We start from the raw sequence: 19,599 nt of genomic DNA, 5'->3' as shown, positions 1-19,599 counted from the left end.
TAGATCTTGAGGTTGAACATCACTCTTTTGCTTCTGAATAAGGGAGATCCTCATTGTTGTGATGCGCTAAGGCATGTGCACCTATGCTTCCAAAGAAGAGCTAGCAGTTGAGGGTGACTCTCATTGGGCATGCCACCCAGAGCTTGCCCGCTATTCTGAAGAAGAAATCTATTTCAGGTTGATACTCGGTCTTGCTGGCACGCTAAGGCATGCATGCACACCTCTGAGAGTTCCCACCCTTCCGAAGAAGAGCTTTGTAATGAAATGGATTCTCCCCTTCCAAAGAAGAGCTTTCTAATGAAATGGATTATCAGCCCCCCCCCCCCATTAGAACAAGGAAATGAGTCAAACCTCGACGACCCTTGGATTGTTCAGACTATAGTACTTAGGACACTGGCCCTACTCTGGAATTTTAAGCAAACTTCTTAAGATCCTCACCATTACCACACAAATGAATGGCTTAGGGGAAGCTTCCAGGGCTCCAGTCAAAACTGCTAAGATGAATTTGGGGCTCCCAGGGCTCAAACCCCACCTTGTAACTTCTGGTCTGAACTGGCTCAGAAAGTAATCGTGAATGCAGACGCAGATGTTTCTAGAAGTAATTTTCTCAGAGCAATCCATTCTAATAAACTTCTGTCACCATCTCTCTCTAGGCAGAGATTTTATGCACCCATGGAAGTCGGTCCTTCCCCTCGGACTTTTGATGCTGAGGTTATAAATTTGACTCTAGGGACATCGATGGAAAGACTAGAGTCGGAGCTCACGATCATCTCAGCTTCTGAGTCTGCCAACATGGAAACTGCCTCCAGGCAGACTCCAGGTAATGTCCTGATTGAACCACAGGTCAGGTGTAGTGTTATGCTTGACCTCTTCTCAGGACCATATAAACCTAGAGAACAGAAAGACGTTATTTGCCCGATGTAGCCTAGACAAAGCGAATGGGAAACCGCATATCTTTTGAAGTATTGCTAGTCATTCTGAAGGATAGAAGATCTCCATTTTCCTGGGTTCAAGAATTAAGGGGGGGGGGGGACTTACCCACCAGTAATTACCAACACCTTTTTATAAATCATAACAGCCGACTTCCAGCTATACTGAAAGGATATTCCTATTAAAGAACTCGGGTTTATTTAGTTAAGAAAGTAACAAATTACTTAAAAGTTTAATTTTATTTAAGGTATGAGAGAGTAAAGGTAATAAATGCATTGGTGGATGAAAAAAGTAAGTAATAGAGTAGGTAAAGAAAGGGGTAGAAGAGTTATACAAAATGTTTTAAAAGCCAGAGTTAAAGTACATGAATGTATGGAGGTAACTCTCCTTTATAAAAATTGTGTGGATATAGAATGTGACTGAGCAAAGTGTTAAATTGTTTTTGCTCACTAAATTGGGAGCGAGTATTGTAAGGTTGAGAAATGTTGAGATACTATATGTAGAAATGGCGAAATGGTTAGCGCATATGAAAAAAACATGTCAAGAATGTTTTTAAGGTTAGTTATGGAGAGAATGGAAGATAATAGTTTGTAAGAAAAGTTTATAGTTCTGAAGCATTGCGAAGAAAACGATGGCATTTTTAGGGGTATCTTAGATGGGTAGGCTGAAAGAGGTATTGTAATGGAAGGACTTTAATATATTGGAAGCAAGAGTGTTCATGAAAGATGGATGGAGATGGCATTGTGTATTGACTGTGAAGTAATTTGCACTGAGGGTTCATTGACAATTCAGTTATTAATATGAAAGAATTTTTCACATATACAGTACCCCTGTTGGGGAAAAACTACGTAATTTTGGTAAAAATTTGGTTATTTATAAGTGATATGATATGTTAGATTTTACTATTACTGATATTAATTTGCCTATCTTCATTTTCCTTTACCCTTAGCAAAGGGTAGACAAACCAGCACTTCCTGAAAAGCCACATCTCAACCGCTCAACTATTGTCGTGGATCATTCTAAACCACAAATACCAGAGCGACCATCCGTAGTGCCACCACGTCCATCTAGTGTTGGCAGTGTTGGCAACCTTGCAGTGAGCTCAGGTATTTATTTGTTACATTAATTTACCACACAAAACATTTTTGTTACCGCTATACAACATTGTATATCAATTCTTGATTGAAGTGTGAGAATACAAGTTCTACATTTATAGTTACACAGGGAACTATACAGAGAAAGATAAAATAATCACAGTGCGCTAAAACCACTATGGATCTTTTTACAATTCTTACTATATGTATATTAGTATACTGTAGTTAGAATTAGAGGTACAGTATGGTATTTTTACACACAGCCAGACCCTTATATTATATAAGACTGGGGTCTTAAGTTGAAAAACTCAAGTCCAACATAATTAACTTGGACATCCAGTTCATTACGCTCAACCCCCTAATCTTCATTGTTTTCAGTCTGTTGATTTTTCTAATGCTAGTGAGGTGTCCTACATGTGCATCAAAAATTCTTAAAGCTATTTCTGAATATTAGAATAATTTAAAAAGAATTGTAATATTCTTTCTTCATTGCCAGCACAGGTTCCTAACTTTGAAAATTCAAAAATTTAATGTTTTTATCTTGGGGATTTACTGAACAGAGTAATTACATTCCACTATTCACTCCTGTTATGAACCACTAGGGAACATTTTTGTATCGTTCTGAATAGGTATTATTGATTATGCTAACATGTGATTATTTTCAAAGCTCCAAACAAAGGAAAATATAGTATTCCCAAATCCATCAGCATCAGATCATTGAAAGTACTGTAGTCAGGAGGTCCAGTTACATTTAAATCAAAAGGAATTCTTGAATTTTTTTTAAACTATGGGTCTGTAGTGCTTATATTACCTTTGTGTTGTTTTTCATTTGTTCCGTAACTGAAATACAAACCACGCTATTTAATATGGGTATTACTTTCGGCGTAGCTGAAATGACAAGCCATTAGAATTTTAACGAGGGTTTACTACCCCCTCGCTAGTTAGCGAGGGGGTAGGTAGGGGTAGCTTGCTACCCCTCCCCCCTCACACACCTGTGATTAGCTTACTTTGCTTTTGGCTCGGGTGACGATCAGACGTGTCTGCTCCCACCCTCGCTTATATGACAGCCTTTGATCTTTGTTTTTTGCTTTTTCTTTTCAGTGTGTTTGAAAGTTGGCCTCTACCATGCAGAAGTGTCCCGGCTTACCTGACCGCCCTTGCGGAACGTTTATGTCGGCGGTAGACACAGACCCTCTCACCTTATGTCCTTATTGCAGGGGCCAACGGTGTGAAAGAAATAAAGTATGTGGTGAGTGTAGGGAGTGGTCTACCTCCCAGTGGGAGAGGTTTTCCCGGCGCCGGAAGAAGAAGTCCAAACGGGATATTTCTCCTCCAGGGGTTTCCTTGAAGGGAGAAAATCCCAAGGACTCCTCTTCCATAGCCTGAACCTCCTCCGAAGCTGCCACTCGATCGGTCTCTCCCAAGAGGCCGTCGAGTGGTAGCGTAGGCCGTACTCACGTTCACCAATCTCGGGGTTCGAGAGAGGGAGTTGCCTCCCATAGCGAGGCAGCTCCTCCTCCTCCCCCGGGGGAGTATATTTCTGATAATGTTTCTAACAATGATTTGTTGCAGCTTTGGGCTTCCTTGGGGCTTCAGGGTTTTCCCTCCAAAGAAGCCCTGTTTGACATAATCAGGTTGGGGCTGCTGTCAAACAGTCGCCGACGGTAGCAGAGGTTGATCCTCTGTCTATCGTCGACGTTGTTGTGGCAGGGGCTTCCAACGAGTTAGGTCAAACCCCTGCTATGGTTCCTGATGCAGCTGAAGGCTTAGTTCCCCCCTCCGAACATCCTTCAAGGGAGGAGCTAAGTCCAATGGTCTCTCCTGTAGGTGATTCTCCCCCTCGGGTGAGTTCACTGACAGAGACTCCTCTTCGGAGGACTGCTGACGGTCTGCCTGCTGCCCCCAGAGGACGTATCAGACGGAAAGCTCTCCTTCCTCTTCGCCGTAGAGGCCTTCCTTCTCCCCACAGGGAGTTAGGAGGCGCCTCTACGGTTCTTCGTCTTCGCAGTCCCCCGCAGAGGATCCTCCTCGCCGTGCACCGACCGTTGCAGCCGTATCCCTGGACCTCTCTGCAGATCGTTCACGATCTCCTTCGCCTGCCAGACCTGCTGACCTTCCATCTCCGTTCCTGGCCGCTGAAGCGCTGTGGGTGCCCACGCACCCCGTTATACAACGGGCATCAGTCCCTTCGGGGCAAAAGGGGTAAGTCCCTTAAGCGCCAACGTTCTCCTGCACGCCCACGCGCTACAGCACGCAAGTGCTCTCGTGCTGTTCCTGAGACTGCACTTCAGAAACCACCTGTTCCAGGGACAACGCGCCAGCAATCTCCTGTGGCTGAAGCTATGCGCCAGCGCTCTCCTGTTCGCCAGCGCTCTCCTGTTCGCCAGCGATCTTCTCCGCGCCAGCGCTCTCCTGTTCGCCAGCGCTCACCTGTGCGCCAGCGATCTTCTCCGCGCCAGCGCACATCTGCGCGGCACGCGTGGCCACGATCTCCTGCGCACCCATGATCTCCTGCTCGCCAGCGCTCTTCACCTACGCGCCAGCGTTTGCCTGCACGCCCATGATCTCCAGTTCTGGGCGCAGGAGGCAAGAATCTTTCTTCTCCTTCCCGTCAGCGATCTCCTACGCGCCTTCGGACCTCGCCTGCTCGTCAGCCCTCGCCTACGCGCCATCGCGCGCAGTCTCCAGCATGCGCACCTGTCCCAGCTCCTACGGTGCGCCCTCCTGCACGCCCACGCGCTAGGGGTATTTCCCCTGCGCGTGCGCGCACACCTTCTATAGCTCAGAGAGTTCCTGCGTGCGTAAGCGCTTGCAGCACACCCTTTGGCGCTCCCTCTGCTTTCGCCAGATCGCGCACCTGCGTGCCACCGATCGCCTGCGCGCCATCGCTCGCCCAGGCGCCATCGCTCTCCTGCACGCCAGCACTTGCCAGCGCGCCCTCGCCATCATCTCCTCGCACGCGCGAACCAGGGAAAATCTCATCGCGCGAGCGCCAGCGCGATTCCCAACGTGATTCCCACGGGATTCACAGCGCGAGCCCCCGCGCGAAGCTACAGGAACGAGAGGCTCCAGGTCGTCATCTTCACCCCCCCTCCCTGCTCGTCAGCCCTCGCCTACGCGCCATCGCGCGCAGTCTCCAGCATGCGCACCTGTCCCAGCTCCTACGGTGCGCCCTCCAGCGCGCCCACGCGCTAGGGGTATTTCCTCTGCGCGTGCGCGCACACCTTCTATAGCTCAGAGAGTTCCTGCGCACGTAAGCGCTTGCAGCACACCCTTCGGCGCTCCCTCTGCTTTTGCCAGATCGCGCACCCGCGCGCCACCGATCGCCTGCGCGCCACCGATCGCCTGAGCGCCATGGCTCTCCTGCACGCCATCGCTCTCCTGCACACCAGCGTTCGGCCGCGGGCCCTCGCCATCATCTCTGCGTGCGCGCGAATGTTTGCCTGAGCGCGAACCAGGGAAAATCTCATCGCTCGAGTGCCAGCGCGGTTCCCAGCGCGAGCCCCTGCGCAAAGCTACATGAACGAGAGCCTCCAGATCGTCATCTTCACACCCCCCCAAGCGCAGATCAGCGCTCCCGCAGGAGCAGGGGAATACTCCGGATAGGTCCAGGAACCTACCTTCTTCTTCCCTTTCTTTTCAGGCCCAGTTGTAGTTTCTACTCCGAAGGATCACCCGATCCCCTTCCCTTCAGAGGGAGTCTCTGATAGCACAGCTGTCAGTAAGCAGCCATGGTTCAGGTCCCTTGTCAGAGCCGTCATGCAGGCTTTCAAACCTGCTTTCTCTGAGTTGGGCCTCAAATCAATGGCAGCTCCGACCCCACTGAAGAGGAAGAGAGGAGTAGAAGTCGTGGTAACTTCTCCCAGGGCCAAGCTGGCTCCTCGGAAGTCCTTGAGGAAGGCTTTTCCCCTCCCCAGACTTTCTCTCCCTCTCCTGCGGACAAGGATTTTCCATCCTCAGTGGAGTCTACCGAGGTGAGACGTTCTCCCATCGCACCAATGGGAGAAACCCCACCTCGTGCAGGAGAATCGTCCCAGGTTGGGGCGGAGAAGAGGCCACAGACGTCGTTGTTGGAGTCCTGTGTTGGAGTCCTGTATTCCTCCCAGGAGGGAACCTAAGGACTCTAAAACCATCCCCAAGTCATCCTCAAGAATTCGACCAGAGCCAACAAGACCCGCAGAGAACGTCCACGTGTCCCCCCATGAAGAGCCTTTGGGGACGGGAGACTTTGCTGCCAGTTCTCCAGGAGGGGAGCCACAGGAGTCAGAGCATGCCTTCTGGCAGGTTCTGACCCTGATGAGGCATCTCAACGGGTTCCCGAACCCTGAGATTCCTCCTCGAGAGGTCAAAGACACGGTCCTGGACCAAGTCTTTGGCACTCAGAAACCCGCTAAGGCCAGTGCGGCTTTGCCCTGGTCCCAAGGAGTGAAGAGTGCCAGGGATAAGGATGAGGGCCAGCTCTCCGAACTCGCCTCCTCCAGCCGTTCCACTGCTGGCAACAAGCTCCTCCCTCCTCCTCGTATCCACCAGAGGAGGTACTTTGAGATCATGGAGGAGTCTTGCGTAGCTCTCCCCTTGCACCATTCGGTGGAATAGCTCACCAAGGGAGTCACTCTAGAGAGGCTTTCTAGCCGGCAAGTGTCTTTCTCGGCGACAGAGATCCTAAGTCAGGAGAAGGTTGCGAAGTGTGCCATGCAGGCTACTTCGTGGCTGGACGTCTGGCTGGGGTCTCTTGGCATCCCTGTTGCGATCCGAGGACCTGTCTAAGGAGAGCACCAGGCATCCTGTTGCGATCCGAGGACCTGTCTAAGGAGAGCACCAGGAAGGCCCTGGAGACCTTCCTCCTTTCGGGCACCGGCACTATTGAGTTTCTGGCCCACCAAGTCTCGAACTTGTGGGCCAATTCCATCCTGAAACGAGGTGATGCGGTGGCAGAGAGGTTCCACACGAAGGTCCCAGCCGTCGAGGTCAGCAGGCTCAGACATTCTTCCCTTTTGGGAAAGAATCTGTTCGAGCCTAGAGACGTGGAACAGGCAGCTGAGAGGTGGAGGAATTCCAACCAGGACTCTCTCCTATATAGGGCTCTTACATCAAAGCCCTATAAACCTCCAGCACCTCAATAACCTCGCCCGTCCAAGACGACGAAACCAGCAGTGGCAGCAAAGGTAACGGTGTCGGAGCCCTTTCCTATCAAAGACAAGAAAGGCAAAAAGTCCTCCAGGGGAGGGAAAAATCCTAGAGGGAGTGGCCGAGGCCGCAAATGCTAGGACTGGCAATCCCCCTGCATGTCCACCAGTGGGGGGATGCCTACAAAGTTGCACATCAGACGACAGGATAGCAAGGCTGAGGAGTGTCGCAGATCCTTTCCTCGGACGAGAAGAACTCCCAGCCCAATCGTGGTTACGTCTCCTCGGTCACCTTTCTTCCCTGGCCCGTCTAGTCCCAAACGGTAGCCCCAGGATGAGATCCCTGCAATGGCGACTCAAGTCTCGGTGGAATCAAGGACACGATTCCCCAGACGTCATGGTCCCTATGGGTCCTGCGGAACGGACGGACCTTCAGTGGTGGGTGACAGATAAGAACTTACGAAAGGGAGTGGATCTTCTCGTCCTCCCCCTGGATTTGATGCTGTTTTCGGACGCCTCAAAGAAAGGGTGGGGGGGGGCATGTTCTGAACCACAGGACCTCAGGCCTCTGGTCAGAATCAGAAAAGTGCCTCCACATAAATCTGCTAGAAATGAAGGCCGTATTCCTGGCACTTCAATAGTTCCAACAGTACCTGGCGAGTTACTCAGTGGTGGTGATGAGCGACAACACCGCAGTAGTGGCTTACATCAACAAGCAGGGAGGTACCTTTTCAGAGCAGCTATCCCATCTGGCAGTAGAGATACTGAGATGGACCGAAGTCCACTCAATTGCACTATCAGCTCGTTTCATTCCAGGCAAGAGGAATGTGCTCGTCGACAGTCTGAGCAGGGCATCCCAGATAGTGAGTACCGAGTGGTCTTTGGATCGACTAGTAGCCAACAAAGTCCTGACTTTGTGGGGTTCCCCGATGGTGGATCTGTTCGCGACAGCTTTGAATTTCAAACTTCCGCTTTACTGCTCCCCAGTCCCGGACCCCGAGGCTCTCTGGCAAGATGCCTTCCAACAACAGTGGGACAACATCGATGTATATGCCTTTCCCCCGTTCTGTTAATGAGGAGGGTACTCAACAAGACCGGAATATCGGTCAACCTTTCAATGACCTTGATAGCTCCGCTATGGCATCACGCAGAGTGGTTTCCGGACCTTCTGCAGCTCCTGATGGAACTCCCGAGAGAACTTCCTCCACGACACGAGCTACTCTAACAACCACACGCCAACATCTTTCACAAAGCCGTAGCTTCGCTGCGGCTTCACGCCTGGAGACTATCCAGCATCTCACAGGGAGAGGTTTTTCGCAACAAGTTGCTGAAAGGATGTCTCGACACCTGCGAAAGTCATCCGCAGGGGTCTATCAGGCGAAGTGGAGAGTTTTCTGTGGTTGGTGTCGTGGAAGGGGTATCTCTCCACTCGATGTCACTATTCCAGCAATAGTGGAGTTTCTCGTGTATTTGTGGGAAGAAATGCTCCTTTCGGTCTCGGCAGTGAAAGGCTATCGCTCAGCCTTAAGTCTTGCCTTCAGGCTCAAAGGAATGGACATTTCCTCTTCGCTGTAACTTTCTTTACTCACACGAAGTTATGATCTTACCTGCCCTCAGTCGGAAGTGAGACCTCCTCCATGGAACGTGGTTCGAGTTCTCAGTTCTCTTAAGAGACCTCCCTTCGAACCATTACGCCAGGCTTCTGATCGCCACCTGACTTGGAAGACGGTGTTCCTACCTGCTTTGGCCTCGGCTAAGCGAGTTGGCGAACTTCATGGTCTCTCGTATGACATTGCCCATTCAAGGGGATGGGGGGAGGTAACGTTCAGATTCGTCCCTGAGTTTGTTGCTAAGACTCAAAATCAAGGAGTGCCGGACCCTCGGTTTGACTCTTTCCGGATTTCGAGTCTTCGTTCTGTAACAGATGACCCAGACCATCTCCTACTGTGCCCAGTGAGGAGTCTGAGGCTCTATCTTAAGAGAACAGCTGCAATTCGTCCTCGGGTGCAGGCATTGTTTGTGAGCACCGGAAGGACGAAGAGGAGGGTCACTAAGAATACTATCCCAGCGTGGATTCGCAGGGTTATCCATCATTCCCTGAATCTTGACCCTCCTCCGTCACGTCGCCCTAGAGCACACGATGTCAGGGGCATTGCTATGTCCCTGGCCTTCAAGGAGAACTACTCAGTGACGCAGGTTTTAGAAGCAGGGGTTCGGAAGCGTCAGACGACCTTCACAGCCCCACTACCTGCAAGACGTGACCCACAGGAGGCTCGATACGTTCTCTATCGGCCCTGTGGTGGCTGCACAACAGCTGGTTTAAACCTCAGGCTCCTTAATGGACAAGTAGCAGAGGGTTGAGGGCATTGTTACCCAGTTTTAGTCTGCATAAATGAAAAGGTATCCCTGGCCCTTATTCTTTTCTTCATTCTCCCCTCTCTTGGGGAAAGCAGCATCCTGGGTTCTCTGCACAGCTGACCTCAAACTACTGCAGGTAAACTATGTTTCCTTGTGTTCCTAGTATTAAGATAATACTGTCACGTCCCCATACCCTTACGAGGTGGTATTGGGAACGTCCTATCCTAGAATTCCATCTAAAGGACTTAAGGTCAACTTCCTAGGACGAGTCACACTTCATTCCTTCACACACAAGTTTACGTAGGCCGCGGTCCTTGCAGAGCAAGGCACTTGCGAGGTGCAGGGTCTCTTTTATCTTTGAGTACTAACACACTCAGATACTAGAGTCCCCAGGCAAAAAGCCAAAAGCCAGTAATGGGTGGGTCTTACCACCCTACCTAAGGGTTGAGTTACCCATATTAGATAGCGTGGTTTGTATTTCAATTACGGAACAAATGACAAATTCGTGGATAATTTGTATTTTTCCTAACTATACAAACCTTAGCTATTTAATCAAACTTGCCTGCAAGCCCTGTCCCCCGGGAAGTCCTACCTCTAAGCAAAGTGAGCTAATCACAGGTGTGTGAGGGGGGAGGGGTAGCAAGCTACCCCTCCCTACCCCCTCGCTAACTAGCGAGGGGTAGTAAACCCTCGTTGAAATTTTAATGGCTCGTCATTTCAGCCACGCCGAAAGTAATACCCATATTAAATAGCTAAGGTTTGTATAGTTAGGAAAAATACAAATTATCTATGAATCTGTCATTTTTATTTGAAATAAAGTTGCAATATAAATTTTGGATAATAAAAAGCACCAAGCTGCAAATTAAGGGTACAATATTGTCCTTATATTTAAAATTTCTTTTTCCCTCTCATCAAGATGGTTTGAACGAGCTGGAAATTCATGACGAAATGGTGCTATCTCAGACTAGTGAGGACCCTGCCAGCTCTAATAGCACAGCGACTGTTCCATCATCATCGGAGAAGACTCCACATACAGTAGAAAAACAGCAGGTTTCCGTTGTCCAAACAAATCCAGCAAATGCTATTGATGGTAAGTACAAATATATGTTTTTGTGTGTTAGAAGCTAAAAGAGAAGCAAGTTTTACTGTTCTTTATTAGCAGGACCAAATTGGCTTCTTAAGTGTGGGGGTTGATGTTATTTTGAAGTTTCTTCTCAATTTTATAAATCAACATTTCAAATTGCTGACATTAGACAAAATTGATCATGGTTAGTCAGGGAAAAATATTTTTCATTTATGTGTGTATATATATATATATATATATATATATATATCCAAATAAGCCATATATATTTTGATATATTAATGTCTGGATTCTCTTAACGACCTCGGGATCAGAGCCCCAGGCGAAATCTCACAAAGACAAGAGCTTGAGATTTCGCCTGGGGCTCTGATCCCGAGGTCGTTAAGAGAATCCAGACATTAATATATCAAAATATATATGGCTTATTTGAATATGAAAAACACGTAAAAATGTGCAAAATTTATCATATATATATATATATACAGTATATATATATATATATATATATATATATATATATATATATATATATATATATATATATATATATATATATATATATAAATATATTGTCAGGTGATTTTGATTGGGTTGATAAGTACCGTAAAAGATAAAGTATTATGTAAAGATTTTATTAAGAGGTATACTTACGGACTTTGATGTTGTAAGTCTTTAGTGACCCTAGCTTTTTCCTTACATATTATTTTGAAGTTAAAAGTAAATTGAGTTGGAAGGTACTTGTTGCAATAATAGAGAAACTTATTAACTAGTACAGTATACCATGTGCAGTTTGATATAACCCATGAAATATGTTCAAAATAGAGAGGTATTTACTCATTTTCATCATAGTTATAGATAGTAATCTTTCACTTATCCACACTTAGATTTTTGGGATTGGTAAAAAAGGGGAAAAAATGTAGATAAGGACAATTTGTCAGTCTCAAAAGTATGCTAACCTACTGTATGCATAGGCATTAAGTCAATGAAATATAGAATCCAGAGAAGGGAGAACTATATAGCTTTGCAATATAAATATATGTCTAGACTCTCGCACATCCACTTCCATCTTTAAGACTTCAGAATTTGTTAGTTAGAGAATAATTTGTAACTGATTTAGGCTTAATAAGAATGAGGAGACTGTTATAAAAAACTATTTTCATTCTGTAAACATTTGCTCAGTACTTGCCAAAGATTGGTCTGTACATAAATTATAAAAGGCAACAAAACAAATAAAACAAGAATTTAGGGTTAGTTATACATACTATTGTATCAAGTGTACGTTGCCTTATTTTACCTCCGAGACCTTCCCATAAAATAGCGTTTGCTAAAGAACAGTACATATTGTACAGTGTTATGTTGAAAAGTTCATGCATTTTCAATAATAAAAAGACCACAAGTTTTGTAGCTTTGCATAGAAATCTACACTACTGAATAGGGCAATGTGTATAATAGTGTTATTGTATTGTACTATAGAATGCTGTAGTATGTTTTTGGCATAGCACAAAATTAAAAACATGCAGTAAAGGGAAATAATTAATTCTGAATAATATATAAAGTACTGGTCAGCAATATTGTAAAATATAAAAAAAAATGGAATAAAATAAATCGCACTAGAAGAGGCATTCACTTTCACTTTCACTAAAAATACCAAATATTTTGTGAATTTTAACCTTTTTCCTTCCCATGGCAATAAAGAGAAAACTGTTTATGCTTCTTCCCCGCTCCAAGACCCTCTGGAAAGCAGGAAGCTAATAAGCATGCAACATCAAAATTAGGCCAATCAGAATTTATAAGTATTCATTATTGTGAAGACTCAAAGTTACTGGAACATCTGCATCATCTGTAATATGTTCATTTCTATAAGAGAAAAAAAAATTGAATATTTAAGGGTATATATCCTCCCACACTGAAATGAGTGCAGTTAAGGGTGTAGTAAGGATACAGAAAAGGTGGATAAGTGATAGATTACTGACGTATTGTTATGAGTTGGAATTATTCTATGGATGTATTTTTATTAATGTTGAAAATTACTTTAAAAGATGACGATAACAAGGATATTTATACAGTATTTTTATCTTATGCACAAATTTAAGATAATTTTCTTTTGCTCATTTTGTTTCTTTGCTTTTACTAATTCAGTTGGCATGAAGTGTATGGTAATTTTATATGGTCATTTACAAAGGAGTTAACTCAGTGCTTCTGGAATTTTGTGGCTGATTTTAATTAATCCCTTTTGAAATACATAAAGGGGGTGTCAAAATTATAATGTTGAATAATGATGAAGAGCCAAAGTCAAAATTATAATGTTTGAATAATGACGAAGAGCCAAAGTCAAAGAATATTTTATTGGCAATATCAATCATCTCTTAAGTTATAGCTATATTTAGAATACTTTTTATATTATGATATAATTATTTGGTACCATAATGAGAAGTTTTTTAAAATACTTGTAGTTATAAAATTATAATAGTGATTTCTGAGAAGTATAAGAATATTTATTAAGTCACAGAATAATTTTGTCCCGAAAAAATATCCAATAAGGAAAGAAGTGCACATTACTACCCTCCCTCGATGAAAAAGCTTTGGTTCACACATTCTCTGAAGCTATTGTCTGTGTTTGATATTGAACGGATATTAAAAGTCATCATTACTGAGAAAAAGTATTTGATGTTTCTTTGAAATGTTTCAATCCTCAAAATTTAAAGTATTTAAAGAAGAAAATTCAGCTTTTAATTAGTGGGTGAGTGGTTTGCATGTTGATGACTTGCTTTTATTATGCTTTGGTTGGGAAGTTTAACATTATTTACTAATTTTTTTTTATTATTTTGTTAACAGCATTAACATCTGGGATTTGTTTGCTTTTAGCTTAGTGGTATTGGCTTATTGTACTTCTAGTTAATAAAAGTTATACAGTACTAAGTTTTGGGATGATGCTTTCCTATATTCTGTACAATATGGTGATTTGGGATGGCTTCCATCTTTTGGCAAATCTATAATGCTTTTTGTTTTCAGGGTGAAACTCAATAAATATGTTTTTGTTAGGTGGATGAATTTTGTCCTTGAATATTATTTGGAAATATTTTAGTTTTGCTCTGGTATTTTCTAATATTAATTTATTTTATGATTCATGCTGTTTACCTCGAGTGTTTGTAAACAGTATTTTTTTTTTGTTTTTTTAATTACTGGAAGGAAATTCTTTTTCTTGTAAAGATGAGGTATTGTTATACTACATTGAATTATCCTTATTTTTCAAGGTGTTAAGCCAATTTCTCTTGTCATGATTACTCCTCATTTCATACATCAGTTCCACTTTTATGTCCTATATTTTCTTTGCAAAATTCCTTTGTAAAGTTTATTTTTTGTCAATTTTATGATTATTTTCGTTTATAATGGAATGGTAATTTTTTTATTATTTTGACAATAAAGTGGCAGGTGTACTAATCAAATTTTTTTAATGAAAATGGATAAAAGAATTATCGAGTAAATTTAATATCATGAATGATTTTGGTACAAAGGTTTCTCTTGATAGCATAGAAGGTCCTCAACTTAGCAATATTCGGAGATATAACACAAATCCAAGTTGTAAAATAAATCTCGGATATTGTAACAAAAGTTTGTATATTGTAATAAGATAAATAAATGCTGTAATAAAACAATATCATCTAATTCAATTCAGTAAATAAGACAACTTTTCCAATAACCTGATATTTATTTCATATGAAGAGGGACTATTTTACTTTTGTAGCTGGAAATCGTTGGTATGGGAGTCACGTTAGGCCTATCCTGAGCAAAAATTTAACCAAATTCAACTTAAAAACAGATTGGAACCTACCAAGTTTGTAAGTTGGGACCTTCATTCGTAATCAATATAAAAAGTACCAGTAATATGTCCTTTGTGGATCATATTGTTTGCAACCTAAAACAAAACATCAATTGCATTAAATGTATTTTTTTTATTTAATTTCTTACTGGTTTATATATGCAGTGAAAGCATAGTGTGATTTTATTAAGTGATTTTTATTTGGTTAGAAGATCAAGTTAACCTCAGGATTAAAGAACAAATTAAAACTAGAAATTAATACATAAGGAGATTAGTTTTCTTTGCACAGTGTCATAGATCAAAACAACTGTCAACCTTCGGCCCTTCTACAGAACTACCCAAGAATCCCCCAATACAGTTTATTAGCTCGCTTTTAGTTCCCATATTAACAAACCTTCCATTATTCATGTGGATTATCTTTCAGCGTAGCTGGAAGGTAGGCATTAGACTTTATTTGCGAGGTGGCCACCCTACCTAACTGCATGATCGGGTAGACTGGGGGTGGCTTGGGAATACCCAGCTGCCTCTATATATACTCTCAAAGCCGTGAGAGACATCACTTTTTCTTTTGGCTCGGTAGAGATCGGACATGTCCTCTCTCTCCCTGACTGTTGTTGGACTTTTGATTTTGCTTTCTCTTTTTCAGGTATGCATGTTCTCTCTATGATCGCCTTCATAAGAACGTATCCAAAGCACGAGGGTGCCGCGTGCGGTACTTTCATGTCTTCGTTGGACACCGACCCGCACTCTTTGTATCCTTCGTGCAGAGGGCATCGCTGCAAGCAGGGTTCGCCTTGCGCAGAGTGTAGGGAGTGGCCGGACTGCCAATGGGAAAAATTTGGGCGGCGCAAGAAGAAGAAGGCTGAGCAATCTTTCTCCCTGAGGGGATGAGATAAGCTCGTTCTTATTCTTCACGCACCCCCAAAATCTCTTTCTAAAGCTCCAGCTCGCTTGCGCTCTTCTGAAGGACGATCGAGTAGGAGTGCAGACTGACTAACTCCCTGGCAACCCTGGGGTACTGGGGTGGGGGAGCTTGTTGCTTTCCCTTGAGGAGCAACTTCTCTTCCAGATGCTGGCGAGCCGTTCTCCCTTTCAGATTTACTGCAGGTGTGGTCTTCCTTAAGGATTTCAAGACCCCTTTCGAAGGAAGAGCTGCAGCGCCTTTTTCAAGGACCCTCCTCCGGAGCTGTTGACATCTCACGCTCTGGAACTGTGCGAGGTCCATTTTTCACTTTCTCCTGGCCCTTCCACGCGTGGACGAGGTGATCGCTCGCATTCGCCTCTCCAATGGCCCCCTGCTGACAACAAACCCTCTCTTCATCCTGGGACCTCGTCGTCCCCTAACCTTCAACCCTTTGTTTCTCCACACAGGAACCCACAGGTTGCAAGTGTAGGTCTTCCAGGGACCAGCGCTCCTACCACCAGCAGCATTAAAGGATAGCATCGCCATAGCTTCGTCCTTCTGGACACCCTTCCTGATTGCCGTTTGCGACCATCGGAAGATCTATCGAATCGTAGGTCATCATCCGAGCGCTCTTCTTCAAGGAGGCACTCACGCTCAAGAGCCTCGCGCTCACGAGACCACAGTTCTCACCGCTCTCCTCAGAGGCGTTCCTCTTCAGGAGGACGAGTCTTGCGATTGCGTTCTACACAATCACAAGCAAAGTCTAGATCTAGGTACAGACACTCGCGTTCTAGATCTTTGCGATCTAGATCACGAGAATGATGCTTCCGTTCACGAGGGCGGCATTCACTCTCAAGAGGGTACCGTTCACAAAAACGACGTTCACATTTGTGAGATAGGCATTCGCGACGTTCACGCCATTCTCAAACAAGGGCTAGACGTTCCTGTTCGCGAACAACTCGTTCGCGATCAAGGTCTAGACGTTCCTCGTCTAGAGGTAGAGGTAGGCGCACACGCAGTCCATCAGCACGTAGCCCCTCAACCAGACCTTCCAAACGACCTCGGACCGGACCTGATGATGAGAATGACCATTCCTCAAACAGGCGTCTCCAGTGCCTTTCACTGCCTTGGAAGTCTTAGCAAAGCGTTCGCCTATGCGATGCTTGGAAATGTGTCCAGCTGTGACACGTTCTCCAACTAGAGTAGTCCTTACTCAGAGGCTCCTCTGCCGACTTCGTCAGACGTAGGTCCTTCTGTGGGGCAGCAGGAAGACGTTAGACCTTCCTCTTCCTGTGTGGCTCCTGGTGCTCCCGTTGCAAGCACTTTTGTTCGTGAATCACGTTCATTGACGCGGGTAACTCACGATTTTGCGTGTGAATCTCGCGATTTTATGAGCAAATCGGCAATTTCCGCGAGCAATTCACGAGCAGATATGTCTGAACTGCGAGCAAGTCCGGTACCAACACCTTCGTCTCGACCCTCAGCTTCTTCCACCTCCAGCGGAATACCGACACCCTTTCCAGAGGGTTTTCAAGGAACCTCCTAATAGGTTTGCAAACATACCTATTAGTCCAGACCTTCCTTCGCATCTAAAGGAATGTGTTCCTCTGCCTCAGAGGTTATCACCTCCATCGACTGTAGCTCCTTCTAGAGTTCCACCCAAAGGACACTCCTAGGGAATTCCAAGGTTTACCTAGAGGATCAGAGCTTAATCTATGGGTGAATACGTTCATCTCCACCCTCCTGAAGTCTTTGAATGTGTCTCCTCCACCGTCACAACCTCCGACTGTTCCAGTCAAAGCAACCCCTAGGATCCCCCTGGAACCCTCATCGAGTTAGTCAGTTGGGAATCAGGACCCCATAAGGAAGTCGACAGCAGACAAAGTACTGTATGTAGATCACCTCCACCTCGATCGCGTGCTGAAAGTCCTATTCCATCTGGTTCTTATATGGCCAACTTACCCTTTACACCAGTGAAGGTAAAGGTCATCACTAAGAGACAGAAAAGGACGAGTAGGGACATAGGCTCGCCAAGGGAGATCATGATCCATCCCTTCAACCCTCAAGACATTGAGGTAGTTCCTCCGGACTAATGTCCGGTTTCTGTACCTCCTCTAGAGGAGGAGCCTTCAGTTCCTAATGCCAAGGCTGCGTCAAGTGCCTCGAAAAACTCGCAGGTTCTCCCTCCTAAGACCGTGGAGGAACGTCCTGTGCGGAGGGAATCGAAGGACACTAAGATGAAACCCAGGAATGCTGCGGCACGGGAAGCTAGAATGGTTGAGGCACAGAGACAGTCCACTGTGGCGGGTCCTCCCAGCAACTCCCTAACCTATCCCAGACTCTAGAGTTGAGTCTGGAGGTAGATGACCCCCTAGATTCTGAGGGTGAGAATCTTTCGAAGGTGGCCAGTCTGAACTATCCCTCTGAGCAAGAGAGACGTGAGTCGGAGCATATCTTTTGACAGGTCCTTGCCTGTAAGAGTGCGATCAACAGGCTGTCTACTCCTGGTTCCACCATCCAAGAAATGAAGGATATGGTTCTCGACTAGATATTCGAGACCCACAAGTCTTCCAGGTCCAGGGCAGCTCTGCTCTGGTCCAAGGGTTTGATAGCTGCCAAAAGGAAAACTATCGCCTAGATAGCTGGAACTTTTAGTTTCTTGAGGGCAGGTTCCTCCACTTGGCCCCTTCCACTTCCATTTGTTTCTACAAAGGAAGTATTACGAGATTGAAAGGGAACCACATTCCACCATGACCCTCGACCCTTCAGTAGAGTCCCTAACGAAGGGTGTACTGACTCAAGCCCTCTCCTCTCTGAAGGCGGTGTCAATGACCTTAGATGTCAGGATGCCTGAAAACTTTAAATCAATCAATCCTCTCTGAAAGCCTCTCTTGGCAGGTGAGCTCCTAACCATAGAGAGGCGCGAAGTATGCCATGCAGGCTGCATCATGGCTCAATCTATGGCTATGATACTTAGGCTTCATGGTTTTCCTCCATGATCTTTCAAAGGAGTTGGCCAGGAAGACTATGGAGTCTCTTCTGTTGTCAGGTACCTGGACTCGAGTTTTTATTGTACCACGTCATCAACTTGTGGGCGAACGCCATTCTCAAGAGAAGAGATACCGTTATAGATAAGTTCCACAAGCAGGTGCTGAGGTGGGGGTCTCTTGGTTGAGGAATTCCACCCTTGAGGATTCATCTCTCTTCATTCCGGAGGAGATAGAGAGGGCTGTTGAGCAATGGAGGAAATCGTTGAACGATTCTCTCCTACATAGGGCCACAACATCGCGGCCTTAGGTAGACCTTCTCAGTCTTCCTGGCCTCAGCAACCACCTTCCTCATCTCACCCGTCAACTTCTAGGTCCTCCTGACCTTCTAAGGTCTCTAAGCGGCCCTTTCCATCTAAAGGCCCAAAAGGGTCCGAGTCATTCAGAGGGAAGAAGGGAGTAAAGGGAAGTGGCCAAGGTGATCACTCCAAGTAGGAATGGCATTCCTCATCATCTACCACCTGTGTGAGGATGCCTACAGCGCCGCTGGCAGAGGTGGCAGCTTCAGGCGACAGATCCCTGGACGGTCGAAGTGATCGCCCTAGGGTATCGCATTACGTAATGCAACTGATTGAAATCTCACTTTGAAGACAGCGTTCCTCGTCGCTTTAGCTTCGGCAAAGAGAATCGGTGAACTTCATGGCCTCTCACATGACATCGCCCATTCAAGAGGATGGGGGAAGTGACACTATTTCATCCCTGAGTTTATTACAAAGACTCAAAATCCCGGGGTACTGGACCTTGGATTCGGGCCCTTTCAGATTGAGTCTACGTTCTGTAACCAATGACTCAGATCAACAGTTATACTGGTACTATGCCCAGTGAGGAATTTGAGATATCTTAAATGCAATGCAGCAACACGGCCCTGAACTAACTACAGTATTTCATTTTGGATACGCCAAGTCATTGAAAGAGCTCTAAACCCTGATCCTCCTTAAGCTTGAAAACCTAGAGCCCATGATGTCAAGGGCATCAGTACATCTTTGGCCTTCAAGCACAACTTTTCTGTGTGGCAAGTATTACAAGCGGGCGTCTGGAAATGTCAGACTACGTTCACAACTTATTATCTAAAGGACGTGACCCACAAGAGGCTCGATATGTTTACTATCGGTCCTGTGGTGGCTGTTCAACAAGGGCTTTAAGAGTACCTTGGGCTCCTTGTTGAACAAGTAGCAGATGGTTGAGGGCGTTGGTTACCCGGGTTAAGTCTGGGATGAATGAGAGTATGTCTGGCAT

The 19,599-nt window shown here is 45.4% G+C and overlaps 2 protein-coding genes across 4 annotated transcripts in view; one reads left to right on the top strand and one right to left on the bottom strand.

Annotated features, from left to right (window-relative positions):
- LOC137645961 (rho GTPase-activating protein 44-like) overlaps positions 1-19,599 on the bottom strand; it is a 359,606-nt gene that overhangs the window by 174,234 nt on the left and 165,773 nt on the right. The window lies entirely within an intron of this gene.
- LOC137645960 (SH3 domain-binding protein 1-like) overlaps positions 1-19,599 on the top strand; it is a 99,343-nt gene that overhangs the window by 53,133 nt on the left and 26,611 nt on the right. For both annotated transcript variants that reach the window (XM_068379037.1, XM_068379036.1), the window contains exons 7-8: positions 1,880-2,036; positions 10,425-10,598. In XM_068379037.1, coding sequence (XP_068235138.1) covers positions 1,880-2,036; positions 10,425-10,598 — 331 coding nt within the window. The remainder of the gene's footprint in view (positions 1-1,879; positions 2,037-10,424; positions 10,599-19,599) is intronic.

The sequence above is a fragment of the Palaemon carinicauda genome, chromosome 8 (genome assembly GCF_036898095.1).
Source record: "Palaemon carinicauda isolate YSFRI2023 chromosome 8, ASM3689809v2, whole genome shotgun sequence".
Classification (NCBI taxonomy): Eukaryota; Metazoa; Arthropoda; class Malacostraca; order Decapoda; family Palaemonidae; genus Palaemon; species Palaemon carinicauda.
Note: the sequence above shows the minus strand (reverse complement) of the source record. Positions and strands in the feature narration are given on the sequence as shown.